We start from the raw sequence: 20,654 nt of genomic DNA, 5'->3' as shown, positions 1-20,654 counted from the left end.
TTTTTCTCTTGGGTGTGGATTGGCAGTTATGTAAAGAGCAAAGTAAGTACGCCAGAACCACACACTCCCAGATGAATGGCTCCAGACTTTGGGCAAAACATACATGAGATTAATGATGATGGAAGAATTGAGTTTACCTGCAATTTTTATAGGAAAAAGTATTGCTCAAGTAAAATTTGGGCTTAGATTTATCTAGAGAATATGATATCAGCTTATGTGTAAATGATATTAGTATATAAACACATGACACCCCCACCCCTTCTCTCTATCACATGCACTTGTGCATGAGTGTGGGTACACACACACACACACACACACACACACACACACACACACTGGGGAATGACCCTTATATTGGAAAACATTATTTGGGCTTTAACATGGAATGATTCTCTTCATTAATTCCTATCTTACATTTCTCAGTTGGTTAAGTGTCTGCTTTTGGCTCAGGTCATGATTAGAGTCCTGGGATGAGACCCAGTCAGGCTCCTTGCTTACTGGGAGTCAGTTTCACCCTCTCCCTCTGCTCCTCCCCTGGCTTGTGCTCGCTCGCTCTCTCTTTCTCTCTCTCAAATAAATAAGTAAAATCTTTAAAAAAATAAATGTTTACAGTCAAACCATACATACTTTTTCAAATTCTCTTAACTACAAATCTATACTAAAAGTGCCATATATAATGCCAAAGAATTGTGACAGATTTTTTTCAATGGAATCTCTACAGCAAATCGAATCATAGCCCCACCCTACCCTGACACAGAACCATTTTAAATTAACTATAATAGGAGGAATGCCCAAAAGCATTGTGCTTAGCATGTAGGCATTTGTTTGAGAAGATCAATAAACTCATTCTTCCGATGCTTTACTAGAAGCTTGCGATGACTGCAAGGTATCCATTCCTCCACTCAAAACCCAGGACCTCTGCTAAGGAGAGTTATGTTGTTCAGGTGTCGTTACTTCCAAATCCATTATGAATAGGCTTTAGAAACATATGTGATTTATGAGTAAAGTGCTTTTTTTTTTTTTTTACAATTATTCCAAATACATAGTTTCATTATTTATTGTTTTCCATGCTGGGACAAGTATTCATCTAAATGAACTTGTGGCTTAAAAAAATGGGATTTAAAATAATAATAATTATATATATATATATATGATTTTGAACATATAAAATAAATTTTCAAAGGTGTTTTCTTGTCAGTCCTTACACAGCCAGAGCTATATTTTTTTAGATTCTGTATCTCCTGACTATATGAACAAGCAGCCCATAAAAACATCTCACATCTTATATAACAGTGCCATAAGCATCTTATTGAATATGCTTGGAAGTTTCGTTCTCACTCACCTTTGAAAAGTAGCTACTAAACATGTTTTCTTAATGAATCATGAATAAAATTCTCCATACATTTGGAACTGCTTTATCTACTACTGCATAATGTTTCCTTCTCAGAGAAAAAATTTAAATTAGTGAAATGTTTAATTCTTTGAGAGAAAATAAACGATAATATGTGTGTGACTCTCCTACTATAAGAATTTTCCACAGTAGTAAGCACAATGAGTTTTTCTTTCAAGTTGAAAGCAGCATAATTAAAAATCATAGTTATTTTTGCCCCTCCATATAGGTCAGACATCTTTATGGCATAACTGTGTTTGAAGACTATTTGTATGCAACCAATTCTGATAACTTCAATATCATAAGGATAAACCGATTTAATGGCACAGATATTCATTCATTCATTAAAATGGAAAATGCTCGAGGAATTCGAATTTATCAAAAAAGAACTCAACCAACAGGTAAGACACAGGACTTCTTCATTGCCTTTATAATGGTGCGTTAATGGGGATATGGTCCTTGTGCTTTGTATGGAGTTAGAATGGGTAAGTCATAAATTCTCTGTTTGATAGCAAAAGTGTACATGTCTGCTTGATAAAATGGAATAGCACTTCCAGCACAAGTCTAAATGACAAATTGTTCAGTTCCTAGTGAATTGTTTCTACAACCATAGAATTGAAATGATGGCTAGATTTATATTCAAGAAAGAGCTTTCAATCATGATGTATGTAGACAGGAAACCCAGACGCTATGATGCTAAGGAATCTTTTTTTTTTTTTTTTTTTGGTATCATTGTGGGAGACATTTCAAATCAGGTGACTCTCTTACAGAATCTATCCAGTTTTTATTGTAGTCATTCCGGTCTCTTAACTTACCCCAATTATTCTTTAATACAAGTTAATTAAAAAAATAACTTTTAATGAGAAGGCTATAATGTTTCTAAGTATTTCTTAAAAACACAAACTAGTTATTTTTGCATAGCAGGTTAGTGATGCTTGCTCATCAATACGATTTATATTCAATTATATATAGAATAATGTAACATACAAGACCAACGAACCCCAAATTTTCATCCTCTTTTTGTGCTTCAAATTGAAACTAATTTAGAATTATCTAAACATTAACATAGATTTAGTTGAGACAATGTATTGTTTACAAATCTGTTTACAGTAAATTTAAATTTGGAATTCTGTAAATAACCTTATTAGAGTTTGGTGTTAGGATTGATTTATTTGCCAATAATTCATTGACCATTTACTGTGTGCCAGGAACTATTGTATAGACATTATTGTATAGAAACAGCAGTGAATAAAACAGCCCAAAAAATTCTTGCTTATATGAGATTTGCTTCCTAGTAGAGAAAACATAATTTTAAAATGACCAAGTAAATTATTATTATATTAAAAGATTATGTGCTCTAGAGAAAAGTAAAGCAGATAGGAAGTCTCAGGGATGGGGGTGATTTGCAATTTTATATTGAATGGTCAGAGGAAGTCCCACTGAAATAATGAAATTAAATGGAGACTTGAAATAATTGAAGAAGCGAGGCATGAACATAGCAGGTAGGGAGATGAGCAAGCACAAAGACCATGAGGAAGAACATGCTTAGATTTTTCAAGGAGCAGCAAGGGGACCTATGTGTCTAAAGCAGAGTGAAAAAGGGAAAAAGAAGTAGAAGATGAGGTTGGAGAAATGAAGGAGGACCATAATAAGTAGGGCCCTATAGATAATTATAAAACCTTTTCCTTATACTTTTATTGAGATGAGGAGTCCTTAGGAAGCATTAAGCAGAGGAGTCTCATGATATGACTGACTTTTTAAAGGAATCAATATGACTACTGTGTTGACAATAGGCTATGGGGGACAAGAGCGGGGGTTAGAGATCTTTTCATTTAGAAAATCAGGAATACACAACAAACATGGCACAATTTTTAAAAGTATAACCATTTTATTATTAAAAGAAAATTGCCATGTTATTTGTCACAATTTCAAGTGATGATCAAAAAGAAATATAATTACAATAGTATATAAAATCTTACTGACATTATTCCAACCATAGCCTTTTTTCTTTGACTCATCTTTTTCTCATTCTCTTCATACAGTACTTTTCCTTTTCTTTTTTCCTTCTCTAACTTCAACCCTCATGAAATGTCCTACTTCTCAATCTCCACATGTAAACTAGCCTCCTCCTTTTGAAAATTACTGTCACACACACACACACACACACACACACACACTCATTTTGTGGTAGAGTTCTCAAAATGGCAACGGACTCAAAACTGAAAAAAAAAAAATATGTCTCAGAACTTCTTAATAAAGATAGTTACTGAATCACATATCTTCTAGGTTAAGTGCTCATATAATGGATTATTTCAAAAGAAATCCTTTCTCTGCTTAATTACCTAACCTGGCATATTTTCACAGTATCTTTTTATATTTGTAAGAAATATGCATTTTTAAAAAGAACAAGCATGCATCAAAAAAATCATGTTACTTATTTTGCTTACATGTAAACAGTTTAAATTAATATAAAAGCAGAATTGTTTTTTTTTTAATATATTTTTAGGAGGACTTTAGCAAATTCCTCCTTTTTCTTCTATGAGGTTTAAACTCTTTTTCCAACTGATTATGGTAATAAATAGCTGGGTATAAAGATTTTTGGTAGGATTCCCTCTTCTGGCACTGCAAACGTTTCAACATACTGATGTACATAATTATCTTGTCTTTGGAGAATTTCAAGTGTGCTGTTTTTTATTTGTTGTAGTCAGAAGCCATGCGTGTGAAGTGGATCCATATGGAATGCCAGGGGGATGCTCACACATCTGTCTGCTCAGCAGCAGTTACAAAACGCGGACCTGTCGCTGCAGGACGGGCTTCAACTTGGGAAGTGACGGCAGGTCGTGCAAAAGTATGTTGTTAAAATCAAACATTTTGCCAGCAGCCACTGCTTCAGGATAGGTTTATTTTTTTTTATTATTAATTGGGGACATCAACATCAGGAATAATATAAGACTTCAGCAGGTGAAATTTGCCTGCAAAATGTACCAGCCATTTTTCTCAGTATTCAGGGTTTTTCGTTTGTTTTGTTTTGTGATGATGGGAATGAGAAACTGAATCAGGCTATAGAGTCACTAAATTTATGGATCCCTGGGAAACATACTTTAGGGTATATTTTTAGGAAGATCCTTTCCTTAATTCCTTAAAGAAGGTTTTTGGTCTAATGAGACTGAATATTTGGTTAACCATATTTTCTCTTATCTGAACTAAGAAGCAGCTCCTAGTAATAGGTGTGTTGTTTAGTCCAACAGAAATCCACATAAAGTAATGTTTCTTCTTATCCAGCATCACTGGGGAGTGAAATTCATTTCATTATTTAATTTTCCAGGTAACTGGAGCTATACTAATTAAATATCAATCTCTTTAACAATTTTATTGAAAAGCTTTCTAACAGTAAGACATGTCTTTGTTTTATTTTTGAAATATGCTGAATAATTTGTTTCTTATTTAAATAAGCTAATACATAATTTTATACATGACTTTTGTAAACTTAGATTGTTGCCCCAAAATTAGTTAAATTAAGGTCTTTACTTGGGGTCTTCATAATCAAATATAGTAGAAAAAGTCCTTAGTCTATAGTCCTTATAGAAATGATGTCCATGTGGAGACTGTTGTCCTTTAAATGTCCCTCAATACCATAGTTTTTAAAGTTATGGTGACTGCTTTTTACAGTGCCCATCGTGTCTCCATTTTGTTATAGCAATGGCTTTTTATTTCTGTCAGTTTTTCCTCTCTGGTCACTGTCTTGCCATCTCTTCTGACTTTCTTGTCATGTGCTCACTGAAGACTATGACATTAGATCACTAAATTTGTTAAAATTTTAAGTCTAAATGGTAGCACAAATATCTTTTTAATCAAACACCCAGGAGGCTCAACTGTGATAAAATATATGTATTAGTATTTTGTTTTCATTTCTAACTTTGTATTAAATGCTGGGTCTCCTGTTCAAGAGATCCTCTGGATAACTGAGAGAAGTCTCAAGATGAGTGAATTTGCGCACGCGCGTGCGTGTGTATGTGTGAGACCAGCCTTTAAACTGGTGTGGTTACTACTTGAAAAGTGATGGCATGTCATAAAAAATGCAACCATACACATTTATATATACGTATTTGCATGCATGCATACATACATACATACATACATATGTTTGGGGGAAAATAGGATCACAGTTGTCTAAGCTTTAATCACCCTTAATATAGTGTATCAATCAAGGTACATTTACATTAACAGAGACAATTCTAGTTATATTAAGCAGAAAAGATGGAATGCAAATAGATAGGTTCTTACACAATCAATGAAAAGCCTGAAGCAATAGGTTCTAGACTCAGTCCTCAGAACATCCCTCAAAACCACCATTGAACTACCCTGGCTTCAGATTGGAAACCTGACACACTCAGAAGCCAGGCATTGGGAAGCTACAAATGCCAATGGTAACTTCAAAAACACACCATTTTAACTAATATCCAGGAATCTCCACAACTTGCACCACAACTGCTCCCTCCAGAAATATGTCACAACTGATAGTCTCTACTGGCAAACAAAACAAAGCAAAACAAAACAAAACAACACAACACCCTCTTCCTTGCCTCTTGATATACACAAAGGAAAAACACTAATGTGGAAAAATTCAATTTCTCCTTTGGATGAATACCAACAGAAGTAGAAAAAAGCAGCCTCATTTCCATACCCCAAATGTGGGTTAGTACATCTTATTATAGGTACTTAAAACCAGGCCCATCACTCTATGAGTGTCTCTGAAATGTAGTTTTTAGTTTCAATTGTCTATCGTACAAGAAAACATACCAGAAGAAACTTTAAAATGGGTTTTGAACGACTAAAATAAGTGACTTAAGTAAACAATGGGAAAAAAATCGTTATTCTTATTTAAAGCATACACACACAGGGACACCTCGGGGGTTCAGTTGGTTAAGCATCTGACTCTTGGTTTTGGCTCAGGTCGTGATCTCAGTGTTGTGCGATTGAGTCCTGGTTGGGGCCCTGCATTCAGCAGGGAGTCTGCTTGAGATTTTCTCCCTCTGCCCACCCTGCACCCCCCGTCTCCTGCTTGCGCTCTCTAAATAAACAAACAAACAAATAAATAAAATCTTTAAAAAATATAAAAAATAAAACATACACACACACATACATTAAACCAATGAAATACCAGGTTTACTGAATACCAGTGACAACATCAATTAAAAATAAACAGCAGGATGCCTGGGTGGCTCAGTCCGTTAAGCGTCTGCCTTCTACTCAGGTCATGGTCACAGGGTCCTGTGACTGAGTGCCGCATTAGGCTCCTTGCTCAGCGAGAGGCCTGCTTCTCCCTCAGCATGCTGCTTCCCCTGCTTGTGTGCTCTCTCTCTCTGACAAATAAATAAATAAAATCTTTAAAAGAAAAAAACATTAGCAAAAGTGGGTATGGTGAAACTAGTATTCTTATGCATTGTTAATAGAATTGGAAATTGATATCACTGTTGGAAAGACATTTGATAAAATATTTTTAAAAAACTATAAAACTGACAGTATTAAGAAATTATCCTTATTTTGACTGAAGAAATTCATTGTAAATGTATTTATAAAACAAAAACCCAGAAACAGGCTAAATATCCGACAATAAGTAAGCAGTTGACTATATCATATTGCCTCTCTAGCAGGTAACATGATGCTGTCGTTGAAAATAATGTTTTGGGGGCGCCTGGGTAGCTCGGTCAGTTAAGCGTCTGCCTTCGGCTCAGGTCATGATCTCAGGGTCCTGGGATCGAGCCCCATATTGGGCTCCCTATTCAGTGGGGAGTCTGCTTCTCCCTCTCCCCCCTGCTTGTGCTCTCTATCTCAAATGAAATAAAATCCTTAAAAAAAAAAAAAAAAAGAAATAATGTTTTGAAGACTTTAATGACAATAAAATACAATTTTTTAAAAATGAGGGTACTAACTTGTATATATAAGGTTCCTATTTTTTTAAAGATTTTATTTATTTATTTGACAGAGAGAGAGAGAACAAGCAGGAGGATTGGAAGGCAGAGGGAGAGGGAGAAGCAGGCTCCCCAAGGACAGGGAGCCCGATGCGGCTCTCTATCCCAGGACCCTGGGATCATGACCTGAGCCGAAAGCAGTCGCTTAACCAACTGAGCCACCCAGGCGTCCTAAGATTCCTATTTTTATTTTTTAATTTTTTTTAAGATTCCTATTTTTAAAAAACAAAAGTATCTATGTATATAAAGTTGGTAGAAAATGTTAATTTTCAAATAAATCTGCACTACTTTTAAGTAATATGCAATATTATTTTTAAAAAATACTCTTGAAAGTAGGTGGACACTGAGAAGCTGTAAGGGCAATGAGGAAGAAGGATGTTAATATTCTTTACCAGTAATTCCATTTCTATAAATGTATACTTAGAGATCATCTAAGAAAATGTGTAAAATGTTATGTTGAAGAAAAACATGCTTATCTCAGTATTATTATAATAATGAAAAGATAAAATCAACTGGGGAACAGTTTGACAAATTATCATATATTATACTGATCATACTGAAAGAATGAATATAAGGCTTAAAATAATGGATTAACATAGAACATAATTTTGATGCTAAGATTTAATAATAAAAGCAGAATATAAAATTGAGTGTCCTCTTCTATATAATTAATAGCACATTAGAAAAATAACTAAATAAATTAAATTTGAAATAGTCACATGAAGGAATACATATAACAGCAAAAATAAGTAAACAATAACTGCAACAACCATGGATGAATATTACAAATATAATAAGAATAAAATTAGAATTCACACATGAAATTCAAACATGCAAAATCAAACAATGTACTGTTGGGAAATACATGCAACATATGAACTAAAACTTGACGAAATACACAATAAACAAAATAATCAGGATATTGGATGTCTTTGGGATGAAAGGGGAATAGGAAAAAAAGGGGTGGGGAATTGGTTTAGGGCACATGCATACCTTTTAGTGTTCTGGAAATATTTTAAGATCTGTGCCAGGTGCATGAGATTTATTTTTCTTTATATATTAAGATATAATAAATACAAGTTTATATACATTTAATATTCAGTAACACAATTTTTTAAAGAAAACGAGAGAAAGAAAATATATAAACTGACAATATTGTTTGTATTGAGGGTATTGAGTTTATGAGTAATTACTCATTTTTTTTCTCCTTTTTTCTCCAAATTTTCTATAGTTTAGTTATTTTACTTTGCTAAGAATCTCACTTATGGTACTGTTATGCCATATAATTGAATCATTTGTATCCTCAGTTTTATTAATAAAACTCAGTAAGTTTTCCATTTTATATAAAGTATTTTCTTCAAATTGTATGGACCAAACTAAGTCAATTGCTCTAGAAATTGGAGAGCCTGGCATGTATTTCATATGAAAGTCTGAAGGAGTCAATTCACTCTGTAGAAAAAGCTACATTGATTCTAGCATTTTAACCTGGGAAATAGTGTTTTGTTTGGAGTTTTTGTTTTTGTTTTGTTTTGTTTTGTTTTTGATAAGGGCTGTGTTGTACATCAGAGTTACTGGGAGACACCATCAACCTCTAACATTCTAATTAAGATGTAAAGAAAAAAGTGAATGCTTTAACTGGCATTTTATTTCATTTCTTTAAAAAAATAAATCACTTGTTTAGACATTTGTAATATATTCTCCTGCACGTTTGTGATACTGTGTGATTCTATTTGTTTGCCTTTTGACAGCCTTAGATGCAAACTCCGAGAAGGGATGTTTTAAATATTCTGTAGTTTTCAGCATTTTCAGACATAATGAATGCTACAGTTAGTATCTACAGAATGTGTTAGATAGATTGTAATGAATTGTAAAATTAAATGTGCCGGATGTTTTAATAAATGCCCATTTTACTGTTACCAGTTATCCAATGATCTGTCATGTTTTTGCTATACAGACTGTTACAGACAAAAGAATAATTAACTAAATATAACCCATTCACGGAAGTAATTTCTGTTTTAATTAAAGTAATGCAATTAGCTGGCCTCCTTGCATCAAGATACATTTGGCATATTTTAGAGTTTAATTTTTGGTATTGAATTTAAAAAATGCTAATTGTGCCAGTTAATTAAACAGTGGCATTCTGCAGTGTACAGAAGATTAGGCAGCCTCAGTTGTTTGTGTTTGTAATCTTTCTTCTGCAGGACCGAAGAATGAGTTGTTCCTCTTTTATGGGAAAGGACGCCCAGGAATTGTTAGAGGAATGGACTTGAATACCAAGATAGCTGATGAATACATGATCCCCATAGAGAATCTGGTAAACCCTCGTGCTTTAGATTTCCACGCAGAAACCAATTATATCTACTTTGCTGACACCACCAGTTTCCTAATTGGCCGGCAGAAGATAGATGGCACAGAGCGAGAAACCATCCTAAAAGATGGTAAGTGATAATATGTAATATTAACAGCAAACTGCCCCACGGATACAGCGCTGGGAAAGGATAAATCCGACATATGTCAAACTCACTTCAACCAGAACCTAAGTACTTACTGTTGATTTAAAAACAGTTGTTGATTGAATTTTCTTCAGTAACATTATTTCTACCTGTTTTTCACACACCAGCATATTAAAACCTCCATGATAAAATGGAACTTGGAATTGTCCACCACATTTTAAACATTACTGGAATTAAATTAAGCTACTTATTCACCTTCATGGAAAATATAGATTTACAATTATATGTTTATAGGGCTATATGGCAGAACATAAGATTTAACAGGACATTAGAGACTTGTGTAATATTTGATTCTTACTAGGATATTGGTCATGTCATTCAGAGTATATTAAAAATATCAATGTCCCCATTGTCATTGCATTTCTTGCATATTGTTTCTTTATAAATCATTAAAACTGACTTCTCCAGAGTTGCCCTTGAAATATCTGTATTCACAGAGATACTTTGTTTATATCTAGTTTTACTTATAAATATTTATATGCAAGACTATATTTGCAAACATATATGCCTATACTTTATTAAAACAGTGTATTTTACAAATTTCATGGCTTAAGAACAAACAATCAAGTAACAAAATAATATAACTTTGGTATAAGTAGAAAATATCTTTAATAATCAAGCAAACCAAATCTTTGACTACTAGTCAGTCACCTTTAGACATGTTCAGTTATGATTCTGGACCTCAGTTTCCTCACATACACACCCTGCTCACTTCTCAAATATTTTAAAAATCCTTGATTTAGGGAACATTAATTATATGTTTATTAGATGAAGAACACTGTGTTAGCTATCTTAGGAGATAAAAGGAATGTTAGAAAGTGGCTACTGCCTTCAAGGTGTTCATAATCTACCTTTGGAGAGAATATAAATGCACAAAAAATGTAAATGCTTTGCAGCATTTAATTTAATTAATAAGTTCAAAGAAGACCTAAAGAAAATATATGATTATTGGAGAATATCTGTGTAATGGGTCTCCACAGGGAGGAAGAGACGTCTTTATGTTAGTGTTCCTAGAGAACTTTGTGTGCAGGAGGTGGTATTTGGGCTAGATCTTAAAGGAAGAATGTTAAAGGGGAGGGGAGGATAATTTCAGCCACCAGGAATTCTGTAGAAAAAAGAAAAAAAAAAATCAAGTACTACAGAAAGAGGATGAGGGGAACATTAAGTAGATCACTACAGGAGGTTTAGGTTACAGGGAATAGGGTCAGAGGAACAGTGGAAAGTGAGAGGTGATGAAATCAAAGACTGAAATGTGAGGTGAAGGGGCTTGGAGGAAATCCTGAAGGGCTAAGAGGCAGGAAATGCTTTTGAGTCAAAGAATAACGTGAATGAAAAGATATTTTAGGAGAATCAGTCTGGTGGTAGAGTGCAGAATGGAGCAGAGAGGAAGGAGAGAGAATAAAAGCAGATATGGACTAAAATTATTTACAGCATGAGTGCTAATGAGTGGTGGTCTTTCCTGACTTCATGGGAATGGGGTAGCATAAGGAGATTATTCATTCAATTCAGGTTCGCTATAAATCAAACCTTGAATGATAAAATGTACACTTTCCACAAGTGACAGACGGAGTGTTAAAATGAAAAAAATCCCTGTTTTTATTTTATTACTGTTGTTGTTTATAGTTTACTGATTAAGGCAATATAAAGCCACCATGACTTTTTAGAGAGGCTAATTAGAGTTAAGATTTTTACCTTAAATTGGATGTGACAGAGGCTTTCTGCCCACTTTTCTCTGTCATGTGATTTCAAGTGATAGAAAATGGACAATTTTAGAAGGACAATAGACTTGCACATTCTCTGTAAGCAGATACATTTGGATTGCTCTGATTTTGACCTAGAAATTTTCATGAAGGACTGAAATGTAACATTGAAGGTTCTTGGTTTCCTTTCAAAAAGTGTCAGTTCCTGTGCTGTGACTGAATGTTCCAGCTAATAATCCTAACTTTGATAACAAATATCTTATCAGTGACATTGGTGGGCCTTTGCGTTTCACCACAGCAACAGAGATCAGCTCTAACAGCCGCTTGACTGCCATGCACATCTGTACAGTGTTGCTTTGGCGGTATGAAGGTTATGAGAACATTTGTAGATTCCACCCTTGAAATATACTTAACATTTTGATATTCCTATGCAAGGACAACTTAATGGGTTTTTTTTTTTTATTAATCTTTTTTCTAACCAGGAAGAAAGGAGAATAATAATAGACATTATGGTATAAGATTAGCATGTCAAAACAGAAGTTATATTTGGCAAATGACAACTTATCATTCTTGAAATCAGAAAAAATTATATTCTATGTGTGTTCACTAATTTAGCTAGAATATCCACCATCCAACCTGAAGACTGGGAGGCAATGCTTGGTTTGACAAATTATTTTGTAAGCTTGGTAGAAATTCTGAGTCTTAGATAAATTTGTACAGTTTGAAGTACAAGGCTATAAAGATTTTGCTGTTTGTAAATAAAACATTAATATCTTGGACATCTTTTATGTAAGCTTAGATCCTTTCTATAAAGAAAGGAAAACACCAAGAGCATTTCTAAAAAGGCCCATCTCTACTCATTCTTTGATTTTTTTTTCTCTCAGAAGTTTATGGAAAACTTCCTAAAGATAGTATATCCTAGAGTCTGTAGAATCTTGTGGGCTAAAACAGCAGTTAAATAAAAGATAAAGGAAAATTGTCCCTTTGAGATACTTACATCTATCTCAATAAGTACTGAAAATATCTATGAAATGAAGACATACTAGCAATTTAATTAAAATAGACTTCTGTAAAGACAAAGCATGTACCAATCTGTAAGTTTTTTATTCTCTGGAATTCTTGCCATAATTTTTGTAAAATTCACACTATTTCTTTTAATTAATTATTTGATTTAATTATTTGTCCAGCTAATAAATAAATTCTGCAAATGCCTTCACTGGTCCAGGTGCTATTGTAGGTGATGGGAATGCTGCAGTAAACAGGATAAAGCTTCATATTTAGTTTGTATCTAAATAATGGGAGGAAGATAATAAACAAACATATATGAACAAGATAATGATAACTGCTGTAGCAAAAATAAAGTAGGATACTGTGTTAAAAAGTAAAAGCCAATTATGAACAGGAGGCCAAATTAGACTAAGTGGTCAGGGAATTTAAAGTAGCCATTCTTGCCAGTTATAATTGTTACATTATCTAAGAGAACAAGATAGATGCTCTTTATAAGATCAAATTCACTTTTATCTTCTCGGGTGTCTTGTCCAAGATTCATTTTTCATTACAGTATGAATTATAATTTTTAACAGAAATGAAAAAAATATAAAGATGATAATTTACTATTCAATTTATTATTGTATGCATTCTGTTAATGCAGTACTTGTTACTAAACTGTATAAATTAATTCTACTGGGATACATATATCCAAATAGAAGGCATGTTAAAACAATCTTTCAGATTGTTCCATATCTTTAAAATATTAAAAAAAACACTCAAAGCATTTTTCCTGAGTTTGAAAGTTATTAATGCCTGCAGGTATAACAGAAAAACTGTACTTTCCATAGCTCCCATAATTAAACTGGAGATTTGAGGTCACCAAGTTTGTGGTAATATGTTACAAAAGCCACAGGAACTAGCAGAAAGCCTGTGCTCTTAAACACTTTATATACTGACCTCATATATATTTTTTTATGGTGGGTTCTATTTGATTGAGATCTGGAGTGTGTACACGTTTCCACACCTCAGACTCCTCCTTTACCTGAAGGTATTTACAAGAGCCATGAAATTGGAGAACAATGAATAGCTTTGGACAGGATGCAACATAGGATCTATATTCTGATATTATGAAAAGAAGTGTAGCCAAGAGAAAGGGGAAGGAGTCTTTCTGTGCAGAACATATTCTCCAAATGACATGTTTGAAGATAATCTGTTGACATACTACAAAATGGTAGTGCCTTATTGCTTGTCCAGCATGTGAAGGATCAATCCCTATTCTTCAGCTCAGTCCCATCCCCAGAATCTCCATACTCCCTCCATGGATTTTAGAATCCAATAGTTCCTCCAATTTGTTGGTTTGAAATATATGATATTATACCTGGGACATGAATTATTATACACTATTGTAATATTTTGAACCCTCACTATCACTACCACCACCACCACCCACCTACACCCCCCGATCCCCCCAGATATGACTACCACCTTAGGACCCACTTCAGAACTCCAGAAATATTTCCAGGCCTCTACTCTAACTGATCCTAGGGTGGCTACTTACAACAGATTACAGGATTTGATCTGTTCCCAAATGACACCAATCTTAGAGTAAGATTATCATTTTCTAGAGATCATGATTTGTCCTTGGATTTCAATGAACTTCGTCACTGTATACCTTTCTAGGAATTTCTTTGTCTTTTTTTTTTTTTTTTAAAGATTTTATTTATTTATTTGACAGAGAGAGACACAGCGAGAGAGGGAACACAAGCAGGGGGAGTGGGAGAGGGAGAAGCAGGCTTCCCCGCGGAGCAGGGAGCCTGATGCGGGGCTCGATCCCAGGACTCTGGGATCATGACATGAGCCGAAGGCAGACGCTTAACGACTGAGCCACCCAGGCGCCCCTCTAGGAATTTCTAGTGTGTCATAAAGATCCAGTTTGTTGTGTGTGGATTTATTTTATTTTTATTTTTATTTTTGTTTTTATTTTTATTCCAGTGTAGTTAACATGTTGTATTAGTCTCAGGTGTACAATATAGCAATTTAACAATTCCATATATTACTCAATGCTCCTCAAGATAAGTGTACTCTTAATCCTCTTCACCTATTTCATGCATCCTCCCACCTACCTCTTCTCTGGTAACCCTCTAGGCTTTCTATTCTATTGATCTGTGTCTATTTTTGTGCCAGTACCATACTGTTTTGATTACTACAGCTTTGTAATATAACTTGATGTCTGGAATTGTGATACCTCCTGCTTTGTTTTTCTTTTTCAAGGTTGCTTTGGCTACTCGGGGTCTTCTGTGGTTCCATACAAATTTTAGGATTGTTTGTTCTAGTTGTGTGAAAAATGATGCTAGTATTTTGATAGGGATTGCATTAAATCTTTAGATTGCTTTGGGTAGTATAGACATTTTAACAATATTTGTTCTTCCTATCCATGAGCATGGAATATCTTTCCATTTGTCTGTGTCATCTTGAATTTCTTTCATCAGTGTTTTATAGTTTTCAGAGTACAGGTCTTTTACCTCTTTGGTTAAGTTTATTCCTAGGTATTTTATCATTTTGGGTGCAATTGTAAATGGGATTGTTTTCTTAATTTCTCTTTCTGCTCCTTCATTATTAGTGTATAGAAATGCAATGGATTTCTGTACATTCATTTTGTATACTGCAACTTTACTGAATTCATGTATCAGTTCTGGTAGTTTTTTGGTGGAGTCTTCAGGGTTTTCTATATATAGTATCACGTCATCTGTAAATAATGAAAGTTTTACTTCTTCCTTGCCAATTTAGATGACTTCTATTTTTTTTTTTTTAAGATTTTGTTTATTTATTTATTTATTATTTATTTATTTAAGAGATAGCGACAGTGAGAGAGCACAAGCAGGGAAGTGACAGAGGGAGAGGGAGAAGCAGGCTCCTCTCTGAGCAGGGAGCCTGATGTGAGGCTTGATTCCAGGACCCTGGGATCATGACCTGAGTTGAAGGCAGATGCTTAACTGACTGAGCCACCACGTGCCCATGGATTCCTTTTATTTCTTTTTGTTGTCTGATTGCTGTGGCTAGAACTTTCAGTACTATGTTGAATAAAAGTAGTGAGAGTGAATATCCTTGTCTTGTTCTTGACCTTAGGGGAAAAATCTCACCCTTTGTTCTTGGATGTCAGTGAACTTCAGCATTATTAACTCTCTAGTAATTTCTAGTTACAAAGAGCCAGTTTTACAGTGATGAAACAAACATGTTGAGCTATCAGTAGGAATTATGTTAGAAAGTTCTCATGAACTTTGAGTAGTGAGTATGCCTTGCAAAACATTTTAAAATTGAGAACAACTTTTACTCTGTGCTATTAGATTACAGGTACATATCAATCTCATTTTTCTGACATTAACTCTTAAAGGAAAAGCTCTGAGATTCTGAGAGGTGTAGACTCTGGCTAACAATTAAAGAAAATAATGAATACATTTATCAGTCATGAGACATTTCCTAATTAAAACTTTAAGAAGTGATTTGTGAGCATTTGTAATTCTTGAGAATCTAATTGTTATTGTCCTACTGAGTAGCAAGTTTATAGCCTGTTTGCACGTACTGACTCCCATTGACTATCAATAAGATATTTTTTCCAGAATTCATTGGAGATTTGAATCCTCAAATATGGGTTCAGTTCCATTGTTAATTTGCTAGTATATATTTCTCATATTTTTTTATGTTTCTCATGAAGTATATGAGATATTTGAAAAAAAAACCCTAAGCCAATATATATCTTTTTGTCTGAAGAGTTGACATGAATAGAAGAAGCTTGAAATCTGGATTCTAAAATACAGTGTCATAAAAAAAATGGAATTGGTCATGTGGCTAATGAATCTGGGGAAGCATAGAGAAGATATCTTTCCCCTTATTTGTTTCCACACATCATAAGCGTATATACCAGACATAATACATGCTATTTGTACTACAAAGGTATGCATACAACATACTACAAATACATGGATATACACATTAGCTGAGAATAGCTCTAGAAGCTTCTACAAAAAGTCTATTTTCTTATAAATGCTAAATTGCTGGTAAAGCCAAAAGAAAAAATGTGAAAATACTTGGTAATCTTCAAAGTACCATTAGAGTATTATTACAAATATAACCATTATATTAATAGATATTCTGATTAGTATAATTTTTTGCACATTTTATAATTTTTTGCACATTTTAAATAAATTGCCAGTTTTCAGTATAAATTAAAAGAAATGCATTCCACCCAGTTGCTTAATTATTCTTAGTAGTATGTGATTTTTATTTGTGACTTAAGAAATCACTTGGGAATCCTTTATTAACCCAGGACTACTATTGTAAACATTGACTATAATTGTACTATTGCTTAGGTTAATACCGATTTCTGATTAAAAAACAAGTTTGATAAATTATTCTTGGCTGACATGACGGTGGGGGTCCTAGAGTAGGAAATGCTAGTTCAAATTGCGGGGCCAGATAATATCCACAATGCAAGTTGAGCAACTTCCCATGAAACTTGCCATTTTGAGTGGACTTAGGGAAGTGGTAAATCATCGTATGTGTAACAAATACATCAAAAATGTGACTCTGACCTATCTAAAGCATAACTTTATTTTTTGTCTCCCATTTGGCTTTGAAAATTTATTTTGTAAACTCTCTTACCAGCAAAATTTTGACAGCAAAACTTGATCAAATCCCAATCCTTTCTGCTCCCAACTAGGCAACTGACAGACTTCTTAGTCACTTTAAATCAGAAACACAGCATCAGTTTGGTAAGTAGAATGCCTAATCCATTCCACTATGTGTACATGTATTTCACAATTCTAAATTCAATATATCATCAAATCTTCCCTGCTTATCATTTGTGTTGTCTTCTGGCTAGAAGCCTGGAAGAGGAAAGGAAGACATATTTGGTTCCTTGTTTTTCTCTGCCTTGCATTTATTTTCCCTGCCACCCCTCCCAGCTTGCTAGTCAGTTACCAGTGCTCACTTCTCAACATTGGCGGGAACTGATTAGAGGGGTATGAGTGGTTAGGAGTGATTAGAGGGGTATGAGTGTTTAGGAGTGATAAGGAGATAGCAAGGGTCTTATTTGAACTAGTCCCATTGTAATACTGGCCTCTCTCTGAACATGATGGATCTTTAAAATTTACTCTCTTGAGGGATTTGGGTATGTGTGTGTCTCTATGTCTGTGTGTGTGCGTGTGTAAGCTTTTTGGGGGTTTTCTGTTGGATCTCACTAATTTCATTTCCCTTGGCCAAAGTGTATGAAACTCTATGCTTGTGACTTTGCTTCCCTGAGTATCCGGTTCATGCCCATCCTGTTATTGTTTGAGTCCTTATACCCTGCTGGGCAACTTTGTACTTGACTAAGACATTCCTATGCCAGCATTCTCTTCTGTGTGGTCTACAGAATAATTTGCAAACCTTCTGCCCTAATAAATTCTGGGAGTACAGATATAGTGCAAATCAACCACTACTACTTTGCCACCAGAGTTCATCTTAGCTTTTTCAGATGTGAGACATTTTTAGGCATTAGTTATGTGCATTTGGGAAAACCAACTGTTGAGAGCTCAGTTCAAAGATCTCTCAGAAGTCCTATAGAAGCTCTATCACTAGAGTTGAGGTGAAGGGCATTTCTCCAATGTCTCTTTCCTATTGCCTTGGGAGATTGAAGGGCGGGGACTAGAGACTTAGAGAACGGCAACATCTCCGAAGTTCACTTCTCTTTACATTCTCTTCCCTTTATACCAATGACCCTGTTGAGGCATCCAAGAGCTGTAGAAACAAATCTGATCTAGTTCATTGTAAAATATGAGAACTTTTTTTTCTCACACTCATTTTGATATTTTTTTCATCATTTTGACTCATAATCCAAGCTTTAATTTTAACATCCCATTACAAATGTCACAGTGAGTTACTGTTGCTCCTAATTCTGCAACCAAATTGCCAATGTTCTAATAGTCATTAGGCAGTGGTCCAAATGACACCTGGAAAGAAAAACAACTGTAAGACTATTTTTGAAAATTCATTTAAACATACAGGTGGTAACAAATAGTATTTTCACTCTCCTTTATCTCCTAGTTCCTTTTTTTAATCTAATTTTAATATCACCTAGATTCTTAATTTTTATCTTAAACACTTTAAAAGAAGGATTTTGCAAGGCTTAGAATTGAGTCTTTTCAAACTAAAAAAGTGTTTAAAAATAATAATAAAAGCACACACTAAAGCTCTCAAGAGGTTACATGACAGCGCCATCCCTAGCCATGAGGTGAAAGAGCACCTCTTCACCTTCTCATCTTTTCCTCCGATTGTAACAACTCAAACTTTGCCTATCATTTATATTTTTAAGTGGATGGAATACTAGATGTGGCATATTTCCTAAAATGTTATATTTCTGGTCAGTGAGTTTTATCATCTGAGTTAATTTTCTGTCCAGATTCTCCAGAATCACAAAATATATACAAATTAAAATTATTTTCTGTCCCAGACTAGCATTGGCTCTCAAATAAATGAAAAAAAATTGCTTATTCACTGTGCATCACAAGTCATAGAACTGTTGCTATTAATTAATTCCCATTGACTATACTGTTCTACCTTATGCCCCAGAGAAAATTATGTTACTTTTGGATATCACGGTCATGAATTGTGAGTTGAACAAGTTGGGTTATGGGGAGTGGGCTCTAGCAGAAGAAAACTAGTGCACCTAGCCATATGTATATACATTCTATAACCTCTCTACCACAGATTGATTTGACGATAAGCTTTGCCACGTATATTTAACTATATTTAGAGTCAAAAATATTGGATTAAATGTCAATCATATTAGTTATTTGGTATCATATAAACAAAAATCTTTAAGTAATGGATTTCTTTTTTTTCTTTCTTTTCTTTTCTTCCTTCCTTTCTTCCTTTCTTTCTTTCTTCCTTTCTTTCTTTCTTTCTTTCTTTCTTTCTTTCTTTCTTTCTTTCTTTCTTTCTTTCTTTCTTCTTTCCTTCTTTCTTTTTTCTTACCACACTGGCTATATCAACTGGTATTCTTTTATTCTATCTAAAAATGGCTACAAATTTTATTCTGAATACCTGTATTTTTCTTCTGATAATCTCTAGCTGTTTTTATAATTTTATTTTTAAAAATCAGGTTTATTGAAACATAATTTACATATAGTAAAATTCACCTTTTTCTTAAGGAAATAGTTCAATGTATCCAGATGAACAATCAATACCACAATCAAATTAGAATATTTCCATGTCCCCAGAAAGTTCCCTCATGTCCCTAACAGCTACTAGTCTAATTTCTACTCTGGTCTAATTTTTCTTTATTTCTTTTTACCTTTTCTGAAATGTCAGAAAAGTTTCATTATATAGTGAATAGCTTTTGAGTTTGGATTGCTTCACTTAGATAATGCTTTTGAGATTCCTCCATGTTGTTGAATGTATCTATTCATTCTTTTTTATGTTGGGTTATGTATGGATGTTCCACAAGTTTTTTATTCTTTTACCAGTTCATTTGGGTTGTTTCAAGTTTAGTCAGTTATGACGAAAGCTATTATAAGCACTTCTATACGATATATTGTGTAGACATGTGTTTCATTTCTAAAAGTGGATTGCCTGGTAATATGGTAAGATTATGTATTACTTTACAAGAAAATGCTAAACCAAAAATGCCAAACTTCAGTGTGTCCAAACTGTTTTTCAAAGTGGCTGGACCATTTTACTTTCCCAACATCAAAGTATGAGAGTTCCAGTTGTTCTGCCTTCTCGTCAATGCACACAGTATTATCAGTCTTTTTCATTTGAGCCATTCTAATAGGTGTATATTGATAACTCATTGTTTTAATTTGAAGGTTTCTACATTAAGGTCATCTTAGGGTCTGATTTTATTGACAGCTGCACCTCTTCTGTTGACCAGTTTATCTCAATGAGTTGTCTGTCCTTTTTTGTTTTTTGTATCTCTCATAATTATTTATTAAATGTCAAACAATGAATTTAAAAAAAAAACCTTAGAGATTCAAATTAGTAAAATTTATGCCTGGAGACTAAGCATATCTCTTCTGTCAGTTATTAGTGTGGAGAGTTTGGTCAATCTATT

General features: G+C 34.0%; 1 protein-coding gene across 2 annotated transcripts in view; it reads left to right on the top strand.

Moving 5' to 3' along the window:
• The window catches only part of LRP1B (LDL receptor related protein 1B), a 1,832,840-nt gene that overhangs the window by 1,050,538 nt on the left and 761,648 nt on the right, over positions 1–20,654 (top strand). For both annotated transcript variants that reach the window (XR_013447098.1, XM_078070743.1), the window contains exons 9-11: positions 1,620–1,791; positions 4,095–4,238; positions 9,564–9,800. Coding sequence is in view for 1 of the 2 variants with exons in the window: in XM_078070743.1 (XP_077926869.1) it covers positions 1,620–1,791; positions 4,095–4,238; positions 9,564–9,800 (553 nt within the window). In the remaining variant the exon portion in view is untranslated. The remainder of the gene's footprint in view (positions 1–1,619; positions 1,792–4,094; positions 4,239–9,563; positions 9,801–20,654) is intronic.

Source organism: Halichoerus grypus, chromosome 4, assembly GCF_964656455.1.
Source record: "Halichoerus grypus chromosome 4, mHalGry1.hap1.1, whole genome shotgun sequence".
In the NCBI taxonomy this organism is placed as follows: Eukaryota; Metazoa; Chordata; class Mammalia; order Carnivora; family Phocidae; genus Halichoerus; species Halichoerus grypus.
This window is presented reverse-complemented; position numbering and strand designations above follow the sequence as displayed.